The sequence below is a fragment of the Budorcas taxicolor genome, chromosome 11 (assembly GCF_023091745.1).
Source record: "Budorcas taxicolor isolate Tak-1 chromosome 11, Takin1.1, whole genome shotgun sequence".
In the NCBI taxonomy this organism is placed as follows: domain Eukaryota; kingdom Metazoa; phylum Chordata; class Mammalia; order Artiodactyla; family Bovidae; genus Budorcas; species Budorcas taxicolor.
In genome coordinates, this window is record NC_068920.1 from 161,478,078 (window position 1) to 161,495,053 (window position 16,976).

The 16,976-nt window shown below is 42.4% G+C and overlaps 1 protein-coding gene across 1 annotated transcript in view; it reads right to left on the reverse strand.

Moving 5' to 3' along the window:
• Window positions 1–1,655: 1,655 nt before the first annotated feature.
• Window positions 1,656–16,976, reverse strand: part of SETX (senataxin) — an 82,422-nt gene continuing 67,101 nt past the window's right edge. The window contains exons 21-27 of the mRNA XM_052647913.1: window positions 16,639–16,746; window positions 13,747–13,934; window positions 13,048–13,140; window positions 11,973–12,137; window positions 8,939–9,037; window positions 8,244–8,331; window positions 1,656–2,717 (exon numbers count right to left, since the gene is read on the reverse strand). Coding sequence (XP_052503873.1) covers window positions 1,986–2,717; window positions 8,244–8,331; window positions 8,939–9,037; window positions 11,973–12,137; window positions 13,048–13,140; window positions 13,747–13,934; window positions 16,639–16,746 — 1,473 coding nt within the window. The 3' untranslated portion in view covers window positions 1,656–1,985. The remainder of the gene's footprint in view (window positions 2,718–8,243; window positions 8,332–8,938; window positions 9,038–11,972; window positions 12,138–13,047; window positions 13,141–13,746; window positions 13,935–16,638; window positions 16,747–16,976) is intronic.

A 16,976-nucleotide genomic window follows, 5' to 3' on the forward strand; every position in this document is an offset into this window, starting at 1 on the left:
CCCTGGCCCCAAGTAGGGCTCGGCCCGCCTCCGTGGCAGGGGAGCAGGGGCTGACTCTGGGGACAGAGCACATGCTCCCCAGGTGACAGGGAGTATCCACGCCCAAGCAGAGGCCTAGACACCAGCGAGAGGGGCAAGCAGAGGCCTAGACACCAGCGAGAGGGGCAAGCAGAGGCCTAGACACCAGCGAGAGGGGCAAGCAGAGGCCTAGACACCAGCGAGAGGGGCAAGCAGAGGCCTAGACACCAGCGAGAGGGGCAAGCAGAGGCCTAGACACCAGCGAGAGGGGCAAGCAGAGGCCTAGACACCAGCGAGAGGGGCAAGCAGAGGCCTAGACACCAGCGAGAGGGGCAAGCAGAGGCCTAGACACCAGCGAGAGGGGCAAGCAGAGGCCTAGACACCAGCGAGAGGGGCAAGCAGAGGCCTAGACACCAGCGAGAGGGGCAAGCAGAGGCCTAGACACCAGCGAGAGGGGCAAGCAGAGGCCTAGACACCAGCGAGAGGGGCGAGAGGAACAGAGAAGTAGAGGGTTTTAACCGTTGGCAACCGAACGCACTTTTAAAGCTCTTAATAACCTGCTTCAGGACAATTTCTGACGAACACAAAGCCCTTTCTGCTTAAAAAGCAGAAGAGCAAAGACACTTCAGAGGGTGCACGTTCACACTCAGGGATGTGCTCGCTACCCCCGCGTAGCTGGGGTGCTGCACGGTGTACACGACCAACCACGGGTTCAAATGCGGGTTGACTGTTAACACATGCTCGTGTCTGTGAGACTTCAGCACCACTGTGTGTGTGCAGGGAAAGCCAGACTTTGAAATCGGGCAGCCCTGCCCACGTCCAAGTCACCAGACCTCCACCCACCACAGCCACTTCCTTTCGCAGAAGCACAAGCCCTCTAACCAGATGCCCCACAACAGCGCTGTATCTGCATCAATTACAATGGTCTCCAGAGACGAGAGGAAACCTGTCAACTCTCTCCTTGGTTCTGAACTCCCAAGTACCTGCGCTGCTCTTCCAGCCTGCTCTTTTTAAAGGATGTCTCTTTCCTGTCTAAAATATTGTCTCAAGTCCCCAAGAACCCCTTGGGAAGATGGTGAACACCCAGTTTTCTGGCTCAACCCAAGAAATGCACGCTTTCACACAAGCCACCTCGGCACTGATCTTGCACTTGGCAACCACTGGATTTCTAACCCACGAGTTGCAGAAAACTCAAAATATGCTGGGGGCATCTGAATGACATGTCAAGAACTACACTTTCATTTCATATTCTCCTAATTCAAGAAGAATGAGAATTTTAGCTAGAGAACTATGTACTCACTACTAGAAGATGCACTCATCACAGAAATGCACTATCCTGTGTCAGGGTGCCTGGTCTACAAAGGTCATCAGTGCAACTTAAACTAACGTAACCTTCTGCTTCCCAAGTTTCCCCCAGCAGACTCTAGTTGCTTTTAAAAAACAGAACTAGAGACCTCTGACCCACCTGCACTAAACTCAGCTCTTTGCCAGACTACCTGGGCTGTTAAACATCTGTTCTGCCGTAACAATGGTTTAAAGGACCTGCCCTCCTCACACTTTTTTTTTTTTAATATAAGGTTTGTTCTGTTGAAAATGATTAACATTTTAAGCAGGGGAAAGAAAAGCCATCTACCAGATTAAATTTTAAAAGGATTTTGTTATTTGCTATACAAATATACATTCCAACTTCTACAACCTCTCCAGGCTGCCCTCCTTTTCTACAAGAACAAGAGATCAACACTGCAAGCCTCCTACTTCAAAGACATAATTACTGATACACAAATGTCCTCTGAAAGCTTTTACAACTGACAAAAAGGACCAAGAGGCCCATGTGTTATAATACATTTTGTTTTCCAACAACAAACTCCTATAAGGAAAAAAGCAGTCTTATCTGGACAAGCCTGTTAGTTGGTCATCAGAGGTCTGCAGCAATGGTTGTGGCTAACAGCCTCTGCTGTTTGGCTATACTATAAAACCCGTCTCTTCTTTGAGTGGCTGTCCTCCTCCAGGCCCCTCTCATCCCAGTCTGAGTTTCTCTTTGTGTGGGAGCTCGCCCACCACTCCTGATCCCCTTCACTCAAGGCCCTGGTCTCTCTCCTGCGGCCGAGCACCCCCTCTTCCTGGTCACACTTCTTTTTGCTTGTGGAAGTGTCAGTACCAGCAGCTGGAGAGTCGCACTGCGTGTGAGGCATGTGGCTGTTCAGGGTGACTCCCTGCTGCCTGACGGAGCATGGCTCCTGGGGACTCCCAGGGCAGCCTGGCGCGCTTGACGGAGGCGCTGCTCCGGAATGCTGGGGGCTCAAGGGCTGCGGCTCCCTGAGGCTTATTCCTTGGGCATCGAAGGCTAAGCCCATCCTCCGCAGCAGTCTTGGGTCCCGAAGCCGGTCCTGAGTGGGTGGCCTTTCAGGATCCTTTGCAGCCTCAGTGACTGTGGCTTCTTTGGAATCAGAGGGTGAGTGGTACAGGGAAGAAGCAAAAGATGTCTTGCTGAGTTCACCATCTTGCTTGCTGCTGGGTAGGCCACCCTGGGGTCTGGATGCCTCTGGAGCAACAGCAGGAGGGTGAGTAAGGCTCCTCTGAAGCAATGGTTTGAGCTTCAGGATCTTCATTGCATCGTGTCTGTAGTTCTTGTCGCAAGTCTTAATAATGGCGCCACGTTTCTGTGCATCTTGAATCAGGTGATACCAATGCCTATTTTCCTTGAAACAGAGAAGGAAGAAAATTACATCCCCAAAAAACACTCACATGCTTGGGAACAAATAGTTTAAGTATACCCTCATGAATGGATTCTCAAGAATCCATTACTTGACAAAGCAGAAAGAAAAAATAAGATGGACTACAGAACGATAAAACACGCTGCTACAAAACAACACTGAGCACCACCGCTAAGGAAGAACTGCCGCCATTCTGCTGCTGCTGCTCAAGCCCTGTGGCTGAATCAGCCGTCATGCAATTCTGTCCGCTGTCAGTAGCCTTGTGCAGCTGTTTGAGTTTCAGTTAATTAGAAGTTCATTTCCTCAGTCACACCGGCCACATTTCAAGCTCTCTGCTACCACATGTGACTGGGGTTAGTGTCCTGGATGACGCAGTCATAGGAGGGCTCTGTCATCCCACTGAGTTTCCTCTGACACTGCCTGCCTCCGGAAGACGGCACGAAGGCTCAGTTTCAGAAAGCTCTAACTTTTGAGTGCATGTTGATTGTTCTACAAACAGGTCCATAGCTGTCACCAAATTCCCAAACTCCAACAGGCGAAACCATCTTAATCCACTGAGATACTATTCTAAAGGTATCATGAAACTTTCTATCTCTTCTAGAAGAGCTTTAAGTTATGAAAGGCACATCTAAAGAAGGTGGAAAGAAAACTCAACTCATGCATCTCGCCTCTCTTCCTTTAGAGGAAGAGAGGCATTAAACTGCTTATTTACAATCATCAAAACTTGGGCTTCCTTAGAAGAGAGAGTATAGTGGGGAGAAAAACGATGAAGACTTTTTGACAAAGGAAAGAAAAGAAAAAGGATGGCTACCCAAGAGCCATACACGACTCAGTGACTGAGCAACAACCCTCCTGTGGGCTCCTGCACTCTAGGCGGCTGGGGGGTGTAGAGTCAAAGTTCAGTCGTGTCTGACTCTTTGTGACCCCATGGACTATACATACACAGTCCGTGGAATTCTCCAGGCCAGAATACTGGAGTGGGTAGCTGTTTCCTTCTCCAGGGGATCTTCCCAACCCAGGGATCGAACCCAGGTCTCCCGTATTCTAGGCAGAAATCTTTACCAGCTGAGCCACGAGGGAAGCCATAGCATTTATTTGCTGTGTGGCCATGCTCAAGTCACTTGACCTCTCCGAGTCTGCTCCCACAACTGGAACACATGAATGGCTATTTTATTTAAACGACTCTGAAATGCACTCTGTTTTCACATTTTATCATTTCTGACTGTATGGTGTCTTTTGTAGCACTCTCCATGTATGCAATCCTGGAGAAATTCACAGCTGGGTGACTACAAGCTCTTGCCTTTTAGTCAAACCATTTTTAAAAAGAACAAGTCCTGGCTCTTGCCTGAAACCTTTCCACAGACATCTTATATGACAAAGTGCCAGCACTACAACCTGGAAAGCAGGTGGCCTTGCTATGATTTTTGCTGAGTCTCATGCACCTAAACATGGTGTTTAATCCAAGTCCTAGATCACAGAAACAGTTCTGAGGAAGGGTTATATTAGTCCTCATTCCACTCCCATAAGGGAAACTGGGCTGAAAAACCAAAAAAGGTGTCGGGGGAGAAGCCCAAGAAGAAACCCGTAAACTGGACTGGAAAGTCCAAAGGTCACACTGGGAGCTTTTCTCCTCGGCTCTCTCTGTCTCTAGCTTCCCAGAGTGGGACAGCGGCGCTCTGCAAATTTGCATGTGGGTGACGCTGGGGGCTCAGAGATGCCCTTGGTGGGGGACGGATGTGGGGCTGTTCTCTATTCCAAACTTCAGCTTTCAAACTTCAGTTTCCCACGTCCCTTCCTGGGGCTTTCCCACCCTTCCACTCCACCCTTCCCAGTCACCATCACAATTCTCACCCGTCCCCAGGCTGACTACAGACCAAGCTGCCGGGGCAGGTACAATCATCTGCGGTAAACACAGGGGTGCCCAGGAAGGCTTCGGTAATCCAGGCACCTAAGACACACAGCTCTATAAACATTTACTTTTCAGGTTTGAGTATTATCAGAATTCAACTGTATAAAAATAATCATTGTTAATATGTTCTTCAACTGATAAGATATCAGTTGTTAAACACTTTGATCCTTATGGTCACAGGAAAAAAAATTTTTTTTTTAATCTTAATTTACATGTATATGTATGGCTGGGTCCCTTTGCTGTTCACCTGACACTATCACCACACTGCTTGTTAAATTGGCTATACTCCAGTACAAAAGAAAAAGTTAAAAAAACCACCTTTATTTTGAGGTAACTATAGATTTACTATAGATTTGCTAAAGCCTTTAACTGTGGGAAACAGAGATGGGAATAGCAGACCACCATACCTGTCTCCTGAGAAACCTATGTGCAGGGCAAGAAGCAACAGTTAGAACCAGACATGGAACAAGAGACTGGCTCAAATTTCTGAAAGGAGTGCATTAAGGCTGTATATTGTTGCCCTGCTTATATAACTTATATGGAGAGTATATCACACGAAATGTCGGGCTGGATGACTCACAAGCTGGAATTAAGACTGGCAAGAGAAATATCAACAGCCTCAGATATGCAGATGTACTCTAATGGCAGAAAGAGCCTCTTGAGGGTGGTGGAAGAGGAGAGTGAAAAGTGAAAGTCGCTCAGGCGTGTCCAACTCTGTGACCCCATGGACTGTATATAGTCCATGGAATTCTCCAGGCCAGAATATTACTGGAGTGGGTGGCCTTTCCCTTCTCCAGGGGATCTTCCCAACCCAGGGATCAAACCCAGGTCTCCCGAATTGCAGGCAGATTCTTTACCAGCTGAGCTACAAGGGAAGCCCAAGAATACTGGAGTGGGTAGCCTATCCCTTCTCCAGGAGATCTTTCCGACCCAGGAATCGAACTGGGGTCTCCTGAATTGAAGGCGGATTCTTTATCAGCTGAGCGATGAGAGAAGCCCGGAGAGTTAAAAGGCTGGCTTAAAACTTAACATTCAAAAAACCAAGACCGTGGCATCCAATCCTACCACTTCATGGCAAACAGATGGGGAAAAAGTAGAAACAGTGACAGATGTTATTTCCAAAATCACTGCAGACAGTGACTACAGCCATAAAATTAAAAGATGCTTGTGCCTTGGAAAGAAAGCTATGACAAACCTGAACAGCATATTAAAAAACAGAGACAACACTTTGCCAACAGAGGTCTGTACACTCAAAGCTCTGGTTTTTCCAGTAGTCATGTACGGATGTGAGAGTTGGACCATAAAGAACTGATGCACCGAAGAAGTGATGCTTTTGAACTGTGGTGTGGAGAAGACGCTTGAGAGTCCCTTGGACTGCAAGGAGATCAACCAGTCAATCTTGAAGGAAATCAACCCTGAATATTCACTGGAAGGACTGATGCTGAGGCTGAAGCTCCAATATTTTGACCACTTGATGTGAAGAGCCAACTCCTTGGAAAAGATCCGACTCATCAGAAAAGACCCTGATGCTGGGAAAGACTGAGGGCAAGAAGAGACGGGGGCAGCAGAGGATGAAATGGGTTAGATAGCATCACTGACTCAACGGACATTTTGAGCAAAGTCCCAGAGACAACGAAGGACAGCGAAGCCTTGGGTGCTGCAGTTCATTGGGTTACAAAGAGTCAGACACGACTTAGTGACTGAACACCAACAGGCTTACAGGAAGTTACCGAAGAAGTACAATTCTCACAGTTTTCCCAAACAGTCATGAAAAACAACACTTTAAATGTTCAATTTATATTGTAAACTTTTTTGTGGCAGAAAAGCCTAATAGTCATATTAACAGCCTTTTAATTATGAAAACATGTTCATTATCCCCACTGAATTGTATCCTAAACAGTACAGATGACAATTCAATTTTAAAGAGCAGAAAGAATAACACTGCTCTCTACCCCACTGGATACACTTAAAAGAGTGACATAATAGATTTATTTTTATTATCCTTACTTTAAAATGTCAGTATTTACAACATATTATAAACAAAATCTTTGTATCAATCCTTCTGATAAAAGATTCTCAGTATCATCTTAAAATGGAGGATACGCAGCTTTTAAAAATTATTTCAAGGAGGGACCAAACAGCGAAAGCTGCAGACCACAGACCTGGGAAAGAGCTGGAGGAGGAAGACTGTATTTGAGCGCCCTCTGGTGGAGCTAGCCGAGATAGGGGGAAATACTAAGTCAGCTTCCCTTGGGGCTCAGCTGGTGAAGAATCCACCTGCAACGCGGGAGACCTGGGTTCAAGCCCTGGGTTGGGAAGAGCCCCTGGAAAAGGGAGGCTGTCCACTCCAGTATTCTTGCCTAGAGAATTCCATGGACTGTACAGTCCACGGAATCGCAAAGAGTCAGATATGACTAAGCAACTTTCACCTCACTTCACTAGGTTGTCAGGGAAGTTATGACCCACCTACACAGCATGTTGAAAAGCAGAGACATTACTTTACCAACAAAGGTCCCATCTAGTCAAGGCTACGGTTTTTCCATGGGTCCTGTATGGATGTGAAAGTTGGACTATAAAGAAAGCTGAGTGCTGAAGAATTGATGCTTTTGAACTGTGCTGTTGGAGAAGACTCTTAAGAGTCCCTTGGACTGCAAGGAGATCCAACCAGTCCATCCTAAAGGAGATCAGTCCGAGTGTTCATTGGAAGGACTGATGCTGAAACTGAAACTCCAATATTTTGGCCACCTGATGCGGAGAGCTGACTCATTTGAAAAGACCCTGATGCTGGGAAAGTACCTTCAAGATTGAAGGCAGGAGAAGAGAACGACAGAGGATGAGACGGTTGGATGGCATCACCAACTCAATGGACATGAGTTTGAGTAAGCTCTAGGAGTTGGTGATGAACAGGGAGGCCTGGCATGCTGCGATTCATGGGGTTGCAAAGGGTCGGACATGACTGAGCGACTGAACTGAACTAAGTTAGCACTTCTCCTAAGATAAACCAAAGACTGTTAAAATTAGAGAAACTGAGTTATTGCCCCTAAATGAGACAAAGCAGCAAATACACATTTACCCAGCTATAGTTCACCCAACGAAGCTATACTGTCTATGGACCACAAGTGGAACCTGACCCTTCTGGAGAAGCATCTGCTCTGACAGAGGACTCTGATGGCATCCATCTCTCAAGGGAAGCAGTAAGTGCTGTGGCTTAAAGTGTCAGGACAGAAATGAAGATCCATAAACACACCTGCAAACTCCCATTCTCTCTTGGCATTAGGCTGAGCCGAGACCACATTAACTCAAGAGTTTACTAAGGGCTGTCCAATCCCACGATGTAGAAAAAATTTCTTACAGGTCATCTTGAGAGCACACTGCGACTACTTGGGTCCTGGGCTAGGATAAGAACAGTCTGGGTGTCTAAAAGCTCCCATGAAGAGGCTGCTGGGGGACTAACAAGGTGGGGGTGAGGGGCTAAGAGGAACACTGTTGTTTGTGTCCTCTAAATCATTTCCATTTTAATGAAACATAAACACAAAACCTCCACCCAGTATGAGTAATAAGGGGCAACCTTTGAGATCCCTGCTCCTCTAGAATGTACCTACCACTAGGGTTCTCAAGTGTCCCAGGATGAAGAGGCTGTACTTGGCTCGTGTGATGGTGACATTCAATCTCTGCAAACTTGCCAGAAATCTAAGCAATAGAAGAAAAAAAAAGTTACTTCTTTGTACATAATGACTCAGCAGTGTATCAGTGTACGTGAGACACAGGCGATATTTCAGACAGCTTTTCTTGGCTCCTTCTGCTTTAAAATCACAATGCTTTTGCACCCCTTCTCCCAACACAGGGGACCTGGCATAGGGCAATTCTCATCAAAAACAATAAACAAACGATGTCTGGAGCTTTCCTTCAAAGTGAGGCACCTATTTCCTATCGTGACTTAGATATTAGAAATTTTAATGCTATGATTTTTAAGTCTTAAAACATCCTAAAAATATGACAGTAGATCAATTATGACACATACTGTGGAGAGGAACATGCCCCTGCAAAATATACTGGATTCAATCATCTACTTCACTCTTCTCAAGTGAAAATACAGATTCACTCTGTGACATGGACACAAGGAACCAAGAAAGGCAGACCCAACAGTGGATCAACTACACAGCTTAAAAAACAACTTCATGACATTATGCAGTTTTCTATGTAATTTGGCAAATGATGGTACTCTCAACAGTGATTAAAAATAGAGCTACTTCTGAACTATAAACAAAGCAAAAAATCAAGGGTGACAGTTACCCACCCAATTGAGCCTTGTGTGGCATTTGCTCTGACGCATGTAACAATAACACAGTCTTTCTGACGACCCTGGAAGGCATCCACGGTATCTACTTCTGCTGCCCTATTAATGAAAGAGACACATATTTACTGAAAAAGTCTATTCCCAGTGGAGAAGCCCTGTGCCCATTAGTCATCAGTCTCTAATCTCCTCCCCGCCAGGCCCTGGCAACCACTAATCTATGTGCTGTCTTTATGGACTTTTCTACACGGGACATGGCTAGCGTATCAATGAAGTTATAGAACATGTGACCTTCTGTGTCAGGTTTCTTTCACTTAGCACGATGTTTTCCAAGGTTCACGTGTCACAAAACATCCCACTGCTTCATTCCTTCTATGACTGCGTAGTTGCTTGTACAAATACACAATTTACCCACACACAATTTTTGGAAGTGTGAGTTGTTTCTGCTTTCTGACTATCATGAATAATGCTGCTATGAACATTCATGTACAAGCTTCCCAGTGAACATTTTCCCAATGCAGGTATGTATCTACGAATGAAATTGCTGGTCATGTGGTAATTCTATGTTTTATGAGGAACTGCCAAACTTTTCCACAATGATTTACCATTCTATCTTCTCACCAGCAACATACTGTTTCAGTTTCTCCACATCCTCGCCAAAATATGTTAATGCCTGTTTTTTAATGACAGTCATCGTGGTGGGTATGAAATGTTAATCTAATTGTCGTTCTGATTTGCATTTCCCTAATGATAAATAATGTGGAACACCTTTTAGTGTGCCTGTTGGATTTTTATCTTTTGAAAAATGCTATTCACATTTTTCAACAAAATAAGACTGTCGTTTTATTATCAAGTTGTATGAGTTCTTTATATTCTGGATATAACTCATCAGATAAATAATTTGCAAGTACTTTCTCCCATTCTGTGGGTTGTCTTTTCACTCTTTGATAGTGTCATCTGAAGCAAAGGGTTTTCATTTTTATGAAGACCAATTTAATTTTCCTCTGGTTACCTGTGCTTGGATATCACACCTAAGATTGTTGCCTAATCTGAGATCATATGAATTTACACTTTTGTTTCCTTATACATTTTATAATTTTGTCTCTGAAGACTCAGGGCTCTAATTTGAGTTAATTATTATATACAGTGTGACAAGGGTCAAAATTCACTCTTTTGCAGGAGGATACCTATACTTATTCCAGCACCATTTGTTGAAAAAACTATTCTTTCCCCACTGAATGGTCTTGACACCCTTCCTGAAAATCAACTGGCCACAAACATATGGATTTATTTCTGGAATCTCACCTCTATTAGTCTATATGTCTACCCTGATGACAGTACCACAATGTTGATAGTTTTGTAGTAAATTTTGATACAGTGTGAGCCCCCCAACACTGTTCTGTCAAGTTGTTTGGAGAGTATCTTTCACTTCCACATGAACTTTACAATAAGCTTTTCCAAAACCGTAGTTTTAATTTTGATGGAGATAACTCATCTGTAGATCAGCGTGGGGAAAGGTGCCATCTTAGTAAGTCTTCCAATCCATGAATATGGACTGTCTCCACTTATTTTGGAGTTCTTCTATTTCTTTCAACATTTTGTAGTTCTCAGTGTAGGAGCTTATATTTCTTTGGTTATATTTATTCCTAAGTATTTTGTTCTTTATGATGCTACCATAAATGGAATTAAAAAAAATTTTTTTTCAGATTTCTTGTGGCTGCTGAATACAACTGATTTCTGCATACTGATCTTGTATACTACAACTCTGATGAACTTGTTTACAAGGACTAGCAGTTTGCACAAATATTTCATTTCCTTTTCTTAACTGCTCTGCACAGAATTTCTAATACAATGCTGCACAAAAGCAGTGAGAGCAGACATCCTATCCTTCCTGATCATATAGGGAAAGTTGTCATCTTACCATCAAGTATATTATAGTTTTTGAGCTATGGGTTTTTCCTAGATGCCTTTTATTAGCCTAAGGAAGTTCCCTTCTATTCCTAAATTTGTTGAGTATTTTTATCATGAAAGGTTGTTGTTGCACTCAAATGTTTTCACTCAAATAAATGAAATCTATTCAGATGATCACAACCACGTGGGACTTCCCTTTAACTATGGTACAGAACGCTGATTATCATATATTGAAACAACCTTGCATTCCTGAGATAAATTCCACTTGATCCTGGTCTATAATCCTTTTACTATGCTACTGAGTTCAGCTGCCATTATTTTGTTGAGAATTTTTGCATCCACATTCATAAAGGATATATTGGTCTGTAGTTCTCTTTTCTGGTGATGTCTCCATGGCTCTGGTATCAAGGTAATAGTGGCCCCATAAAATGAGTAGTCTTCCCTTCTATATTTTGGAAGCATTTGCAAAAAGATTGGTGTTAATTCTTAACATGTGATAGAATTCACTAGTGAAGCCTGGTCCTGGGTTTGTTTTCTGTCGTTAAGTGTTTGATTACTAACTCAATCTGTTTGCGTTTAATAGATCTATCCAATGTTTCTGGTTTCTTCCTAGTGTCAATTTTGGAAGTTTGTGTGTTTCGAGGTATAGAAACTGTGGAGTTACTGGATTTCCAATATTTAATTTTTAATTTTACTGTTGAGGTAAAACGAGACGAAGACATGATCTTCACCCTTCTACATGAAGGCACTAAAAGGTTTAATTAATTTTTTCTAAGTGAAAACGTGACTATGGGTATCTCGGTACAATTAGAATTTAGATTAACAAGTCATCCAACTAAATGGAAAGGCCTGGAGAGTTTCTCACTCAATTCCACTGTCAAGTATAATGGTGAAGACCTTCGAAAAGGCAGCAGGCACTCCGTCTACAGGTGCTACAAGCGTAACCACACTCCCTTCTCAGCACAAGTCTGTGGAGCCAGTGTCCTGGTCTCCTTGTTCTATGTTACCAGGGTCTATGCATGCCCCAGGGGTTAAGCTTCATTTTCTTCTTTCCTTCCATCCCCTCTTTCTTCTTTTTAATTCAACAGAGAAACTGGAAAGAGCTATAAAAATAGAGATGCCTCACCCTTTTCTATCAAACTCTTTGTCCAAATCCTTCTGAATCATCGTCTTCTGAGCCTTGTAATGGGTTATTATGCCAATGTTTCGGAAATTAATGTCCCTTCTTTTGTCTTTAATAAGTTTAATTAGTTCCATTACCAGTTTTATCTCTTGAACATTTACATATGAGCTAAATAAGATGGAAAAAAAAATACAAGACATCAAAACTAATAGCAGTCCAATTGTTAAGTTCCACTTTGTTCTCTATTACAGTAAACGGTAGATTGGTAGGCTTTATCTCTATTCAGTCAGCAGTGATTCAAAGAGGCTGTGATAATGACCATTACACTGTATACAAGAATAAACAGCATCACAACTGCCCAGCGAGACATGAGCTGTACGCCAGAAAAGAGCTTGGAGTCATTCAGACACCAGCTTCTTCATTTGTTAAAACAGGGACAGCCACAGTGAGAACAAAGGCATTTATAACAATGAAGACATGACTAATGAAGAGCTCCTATTGCAGATTTATTATCTTCCCAACACTGAGAAAAGTGCTTCAGATGCATCACCCTTCTCATTCCCCACCACAGGCCATGTGGACCATGCACTAGCATTCACAGACCACCCGATTCACACAGCCCGACACGCTCAAAGGACTGTCCACCCTCTGCCCCACACCTTAATTCAACTGTGCCTGTACTTCTCCTTCACAATATTTAACCCAACTGGAATAATCAATCTCCGCAGTAATGGCCTGGTTAATGTCTGCCTCGCGTTAGACCACAATAGCCTTGTACTAGGGCCACATCTATTTTACTCACAACTGTGAGTTCAGCATGGATCTACTTAAGTGCTTATCACATGTTAGGTAATATAATCCCCACTAACACAATTCAGAAAGAAAAACTGAAAGACCGAAATACATAAAGATAGCAGTAATTTTATGATGGATTTATCAATCCAGCTAAAAGAAAATGATTGTGTCCTGGCACTAGGCAGAGAGATTTGTATGAAAAGTATTTTGAACTTAAATATAAACAAAAACAATATAAAAATTCTGACACCATCAGTAAGGACTGAAGTATAAGAGAACATACTCATTATCCCGTCTTTCTAAGCCATCTCCAACATCAAACACGAGGTAGGGTTGAAATGGCCAGTCAGATGAGCACCGACTGGTCTCTGTCCCTCTATAAAAGAGCAGCACCATTTAGAACACAAGTCAAGTTAGAAACGTTTTTTAAAATTATTACTACCATTTTTCTGTGTGTATGTGGCAGGGAGAGAGCTAGGGAAAGTAAGGGGACAAGAAGGACTCTTCTTTAAAGAAATAAAATTTCAATACACTAAAAGAAAGTGAATTTTATCTCTATTCTAGTGCTAGGGAGAATAATCTATGTATTTAAGATATAACAATTATGATTGGAAAATTACTCATAATACAGTACATGAAAAAAGCAAGGTATAAAATACTAGGTAAAGCATGGTATGATTCTTTTTTCCCAAAAAGAGAAAAAGGAAACAAACAAAAAAAAGATGTGCATAGTACAAGGACTGGAAGTAGATACACTAAAATGTTACTAGTGATTATTTCTGGGTAGTATAAATAGGGGGGTTGGTTTTATCCCCCTTTTCATTTATCTGCATTTGCTACAATCAACATGTCTTTTATAATTTAAATTATTAAACCTTCATGTTTTTAATAATAAGACTTAAGAGCACTGTGAAAGAGCTATTCTTCCTAAGCAGCCAAACCTACAAATAAAACAAGCTGACATGCAATGAAAAGAACCCACCTATTTGTTTTCAAGGTTCCGTCATAAACATAACTAGAAGGAAAGAGGCATATGTCCGGGTGCATCCTGTACTGGATGGTGAGCTGTAAGACAGGCAGCCTGCCAATCATGTTGTGCTCCACACTCTCCTCCAGGAGCTTGTGGAAGCGGGCCATCATTGACTGGTCATAGCCATAGTCCTGTGCCTTCTGAAAGGGGGAAGACAAAGCAATAATCTCTAACGATTCACCTGTACTTTTCCCACTATTATAAAAACAATTACAGAGCTCTACAATGTACACAGCAAACGTACATCTAAAATGCACACAGCATTACCAACAACCGAACATTCAGAGAAAGAAGATGTTTCTGACTTCCACCTTTGAAAACCCATGGAGCCTGACTACGAAAGCTGAGGCATATTCTCCTTATTTAGAAATCCCACAAACTGTTGATGAATGATGTGATCTTGTGAATGATCACCACCATCACTATTTTGGTGCTAACAGAGGTCACCTGAAAGAACTGATGAGAAAAGCAGCAAACAATTTTCACACAGATTTTAACCATTATCTCTGGGCTGCGCTCCCACAGCTTGAAAAAATGAATGTCACTGTAAACCAGCCTCTTAAAGACCAATTTCTTCATCCATCCATTCAGGCAATATGCACTAAGCGTCTAAAGCTTCGGGTGCTGAGGGTCTAAGGTGAATAAGATTAAGTGTCACAGAACTTAACATTCTAATGGAGGAGACAGACAACTAAGTTGATTTCATAAATTCAATAAAGGGTTACAACAAACCTGCAACCTGAAACGGAGTTAATTGACAAATGAAGAAAAGTGTCTTCATGTAATCACAGTTGGGATATACGTTTCAATGTTAGCACCATGTCAAAATTGAGAAAGAATAGTGGAATCTTTATGAGTATGTTGCAGATATGAGCACTGAAGATGTATATGCAAAGTTTTAATAAACCTGTTTTACAAACTATCAGAGTGGAGAAAGAAGACATTATTTCCTATTTGTATTATTTATACAAGTGATTATATACATATGCAATTTTAAATAGGTTTGTGTAATTAAATAGAATAAATATTCTTAGTGGACATTTGGCATTATCATCTCTACCTCAGAAGTTTATCTATTCAAGTTAGCAAAAAAACTCATTTACTTCACTCTAGCAAAAAAAAAGAAAGTGGATTTATAGGAGGTAACACATTTACTTACAGGAAAAAAAAAACCTGAGTCCATCCTACAATATGACAGATTTTCATGTTTTGACATGAATGTACATTCCTGATCTATTTACTGACTGGAAAAAAGGCAGTGTGACACAGACTGATTCTGCCACCTTTACAAGGTCAAAGTCGGCACACACAAATGCATACATTCCCTGTAACTACCCAACCTTCTGAATTTAGTAACTTATTGTCTGTTACCCACGAGAATGTCAGCTTTGTCAGGGCAGAGATTTTTGTCAGTTTTCAACACTGTCATAATCCTAGAACTTAAAACGGTGCCTGAATTAGGTTAACACTCAATAAACACAGACTGGAAAAAAGGCAACTTTGCACACCCATGACCACAAACTGTTCAAATTATCCACTACACTATTCATAGTAATTATTCCTAGAAATAGGTGGTCAGAAAGGCATTTTGAGAAAAACTTTATAATCATTTTCTGAAAATTTCTCAATAAGCCTGTTATTATTTTTACAACACTAAGAAAAGCCCAAATAGATTCTTCTCATTTCTGCTGTTCTTAATCAATTACCAAAGAAGGCAGTAAAGCTGAGGACTATCAACAACCCTCTTTCGCTAACTATATGCTAAGGCCCTTCGAGAAGTCATCAGTCAGTCTCTGAAACGCTGTATTATTCACATAGCGCAGTGCAGAGCTGGCTCCTCCTAACTCCCCACGAAGCCTGGTGCAGCAGCTCTTCCCCACAGACAAGGTCCTCACTCCAGGTCAGGGGCGCTCCTAGCCCACCCCTCACATGGTCGCGCCCAAGTGCTCAGATATCAAAGAACTGCACGGTCATGCTGATGATTCCAAAGTCAAAAAACAGTAACAACAAAAAACAGCAACACGCTTTCATTCCACAACCAAACAGAGCATAACTGAACAGAAATGCTGTGAAAATGGTCTGTTCTCTGGGACTGTTCATGCAGCCACTACTCTGCACACATGCTCTCTGTATCACTGAAATGCTCAAATGTTATTCAGTTTCAAAACCTAGGTGGAGACCTGTGCAAGATTACCCAAAACATCTGGATCCTGACTTTGCTGTGCACTTCCAGAAGCAGTTCTAGTGAGTGTTCACACAACAGGAAGGGGACACAACCGTGCTGCTCATCTTCCCATAAGCGGAGCCCAGTCTTTTTCCTTCCACCTGCCCTTTCAGAGCATGTGAGGAACATTATAGGATACAGAATCCTAATACTGTACACATTACTGTAAGAATAACTTATCTTCTTACTGTTTTCCTCAAAATTTGCATATACATAAATATAAATTAGGAGGTTTGGATTCTTTCCCTTGCTTTTTTAGAGTTTTTCTTTTATCACAGGTTTGGTGGCTATGTTATGAAAACAAATCAGCCCTTAGAAAAGCTGCACACTGCCTTTCTCAGAGGGATAGCACATTGAGCATGGGACATCCTGTTCCTGAGCTTCTGGTCTTTTGATACCCACATGCTCCTGTCACACACACACAAGCTCATTATGAACAAAGCATATTTTTGGAGACTTTACCATGAAGGCTCTAAACGGTGGCTGTTCTCTTTCCTCAGCCATTCCCTATTTCTCCCTGCAAGTAAGAGATGTTGATCCAAGGAGGATGCCCAACCCCCAAAACAAAAAACCGAAAGACCCCTTCCACTTTAGAGCAACACGAATGTGAAAAAACATACCACGGAAATGACTGTGGGAGGGAGCTGCTTAGGGTCTCCTACGAGGACAAGCTTGTTGCAACGATGGATGAGCGGAGTAAGAGTTTCAACTTCACAGGACTGTCCAGCCTTGGTAAGAAAGTATAAAATGGAGATACAGTCATAGTTTTCTCTGTTATTTTTTATTCATATACAGTCTAATTCATAATGAAAGCCTTACCCATTAAGAAACGTACACCTTCTCCTTCTACACCAAATATCAAAAATAAAGATTTTCTTTGGTTAGAAAACAATAAAATGCTTCAAAAGGTAACCAGAGATATTCTAAGCAGGAGCTAGGCAATCCTTGGGATGGATTT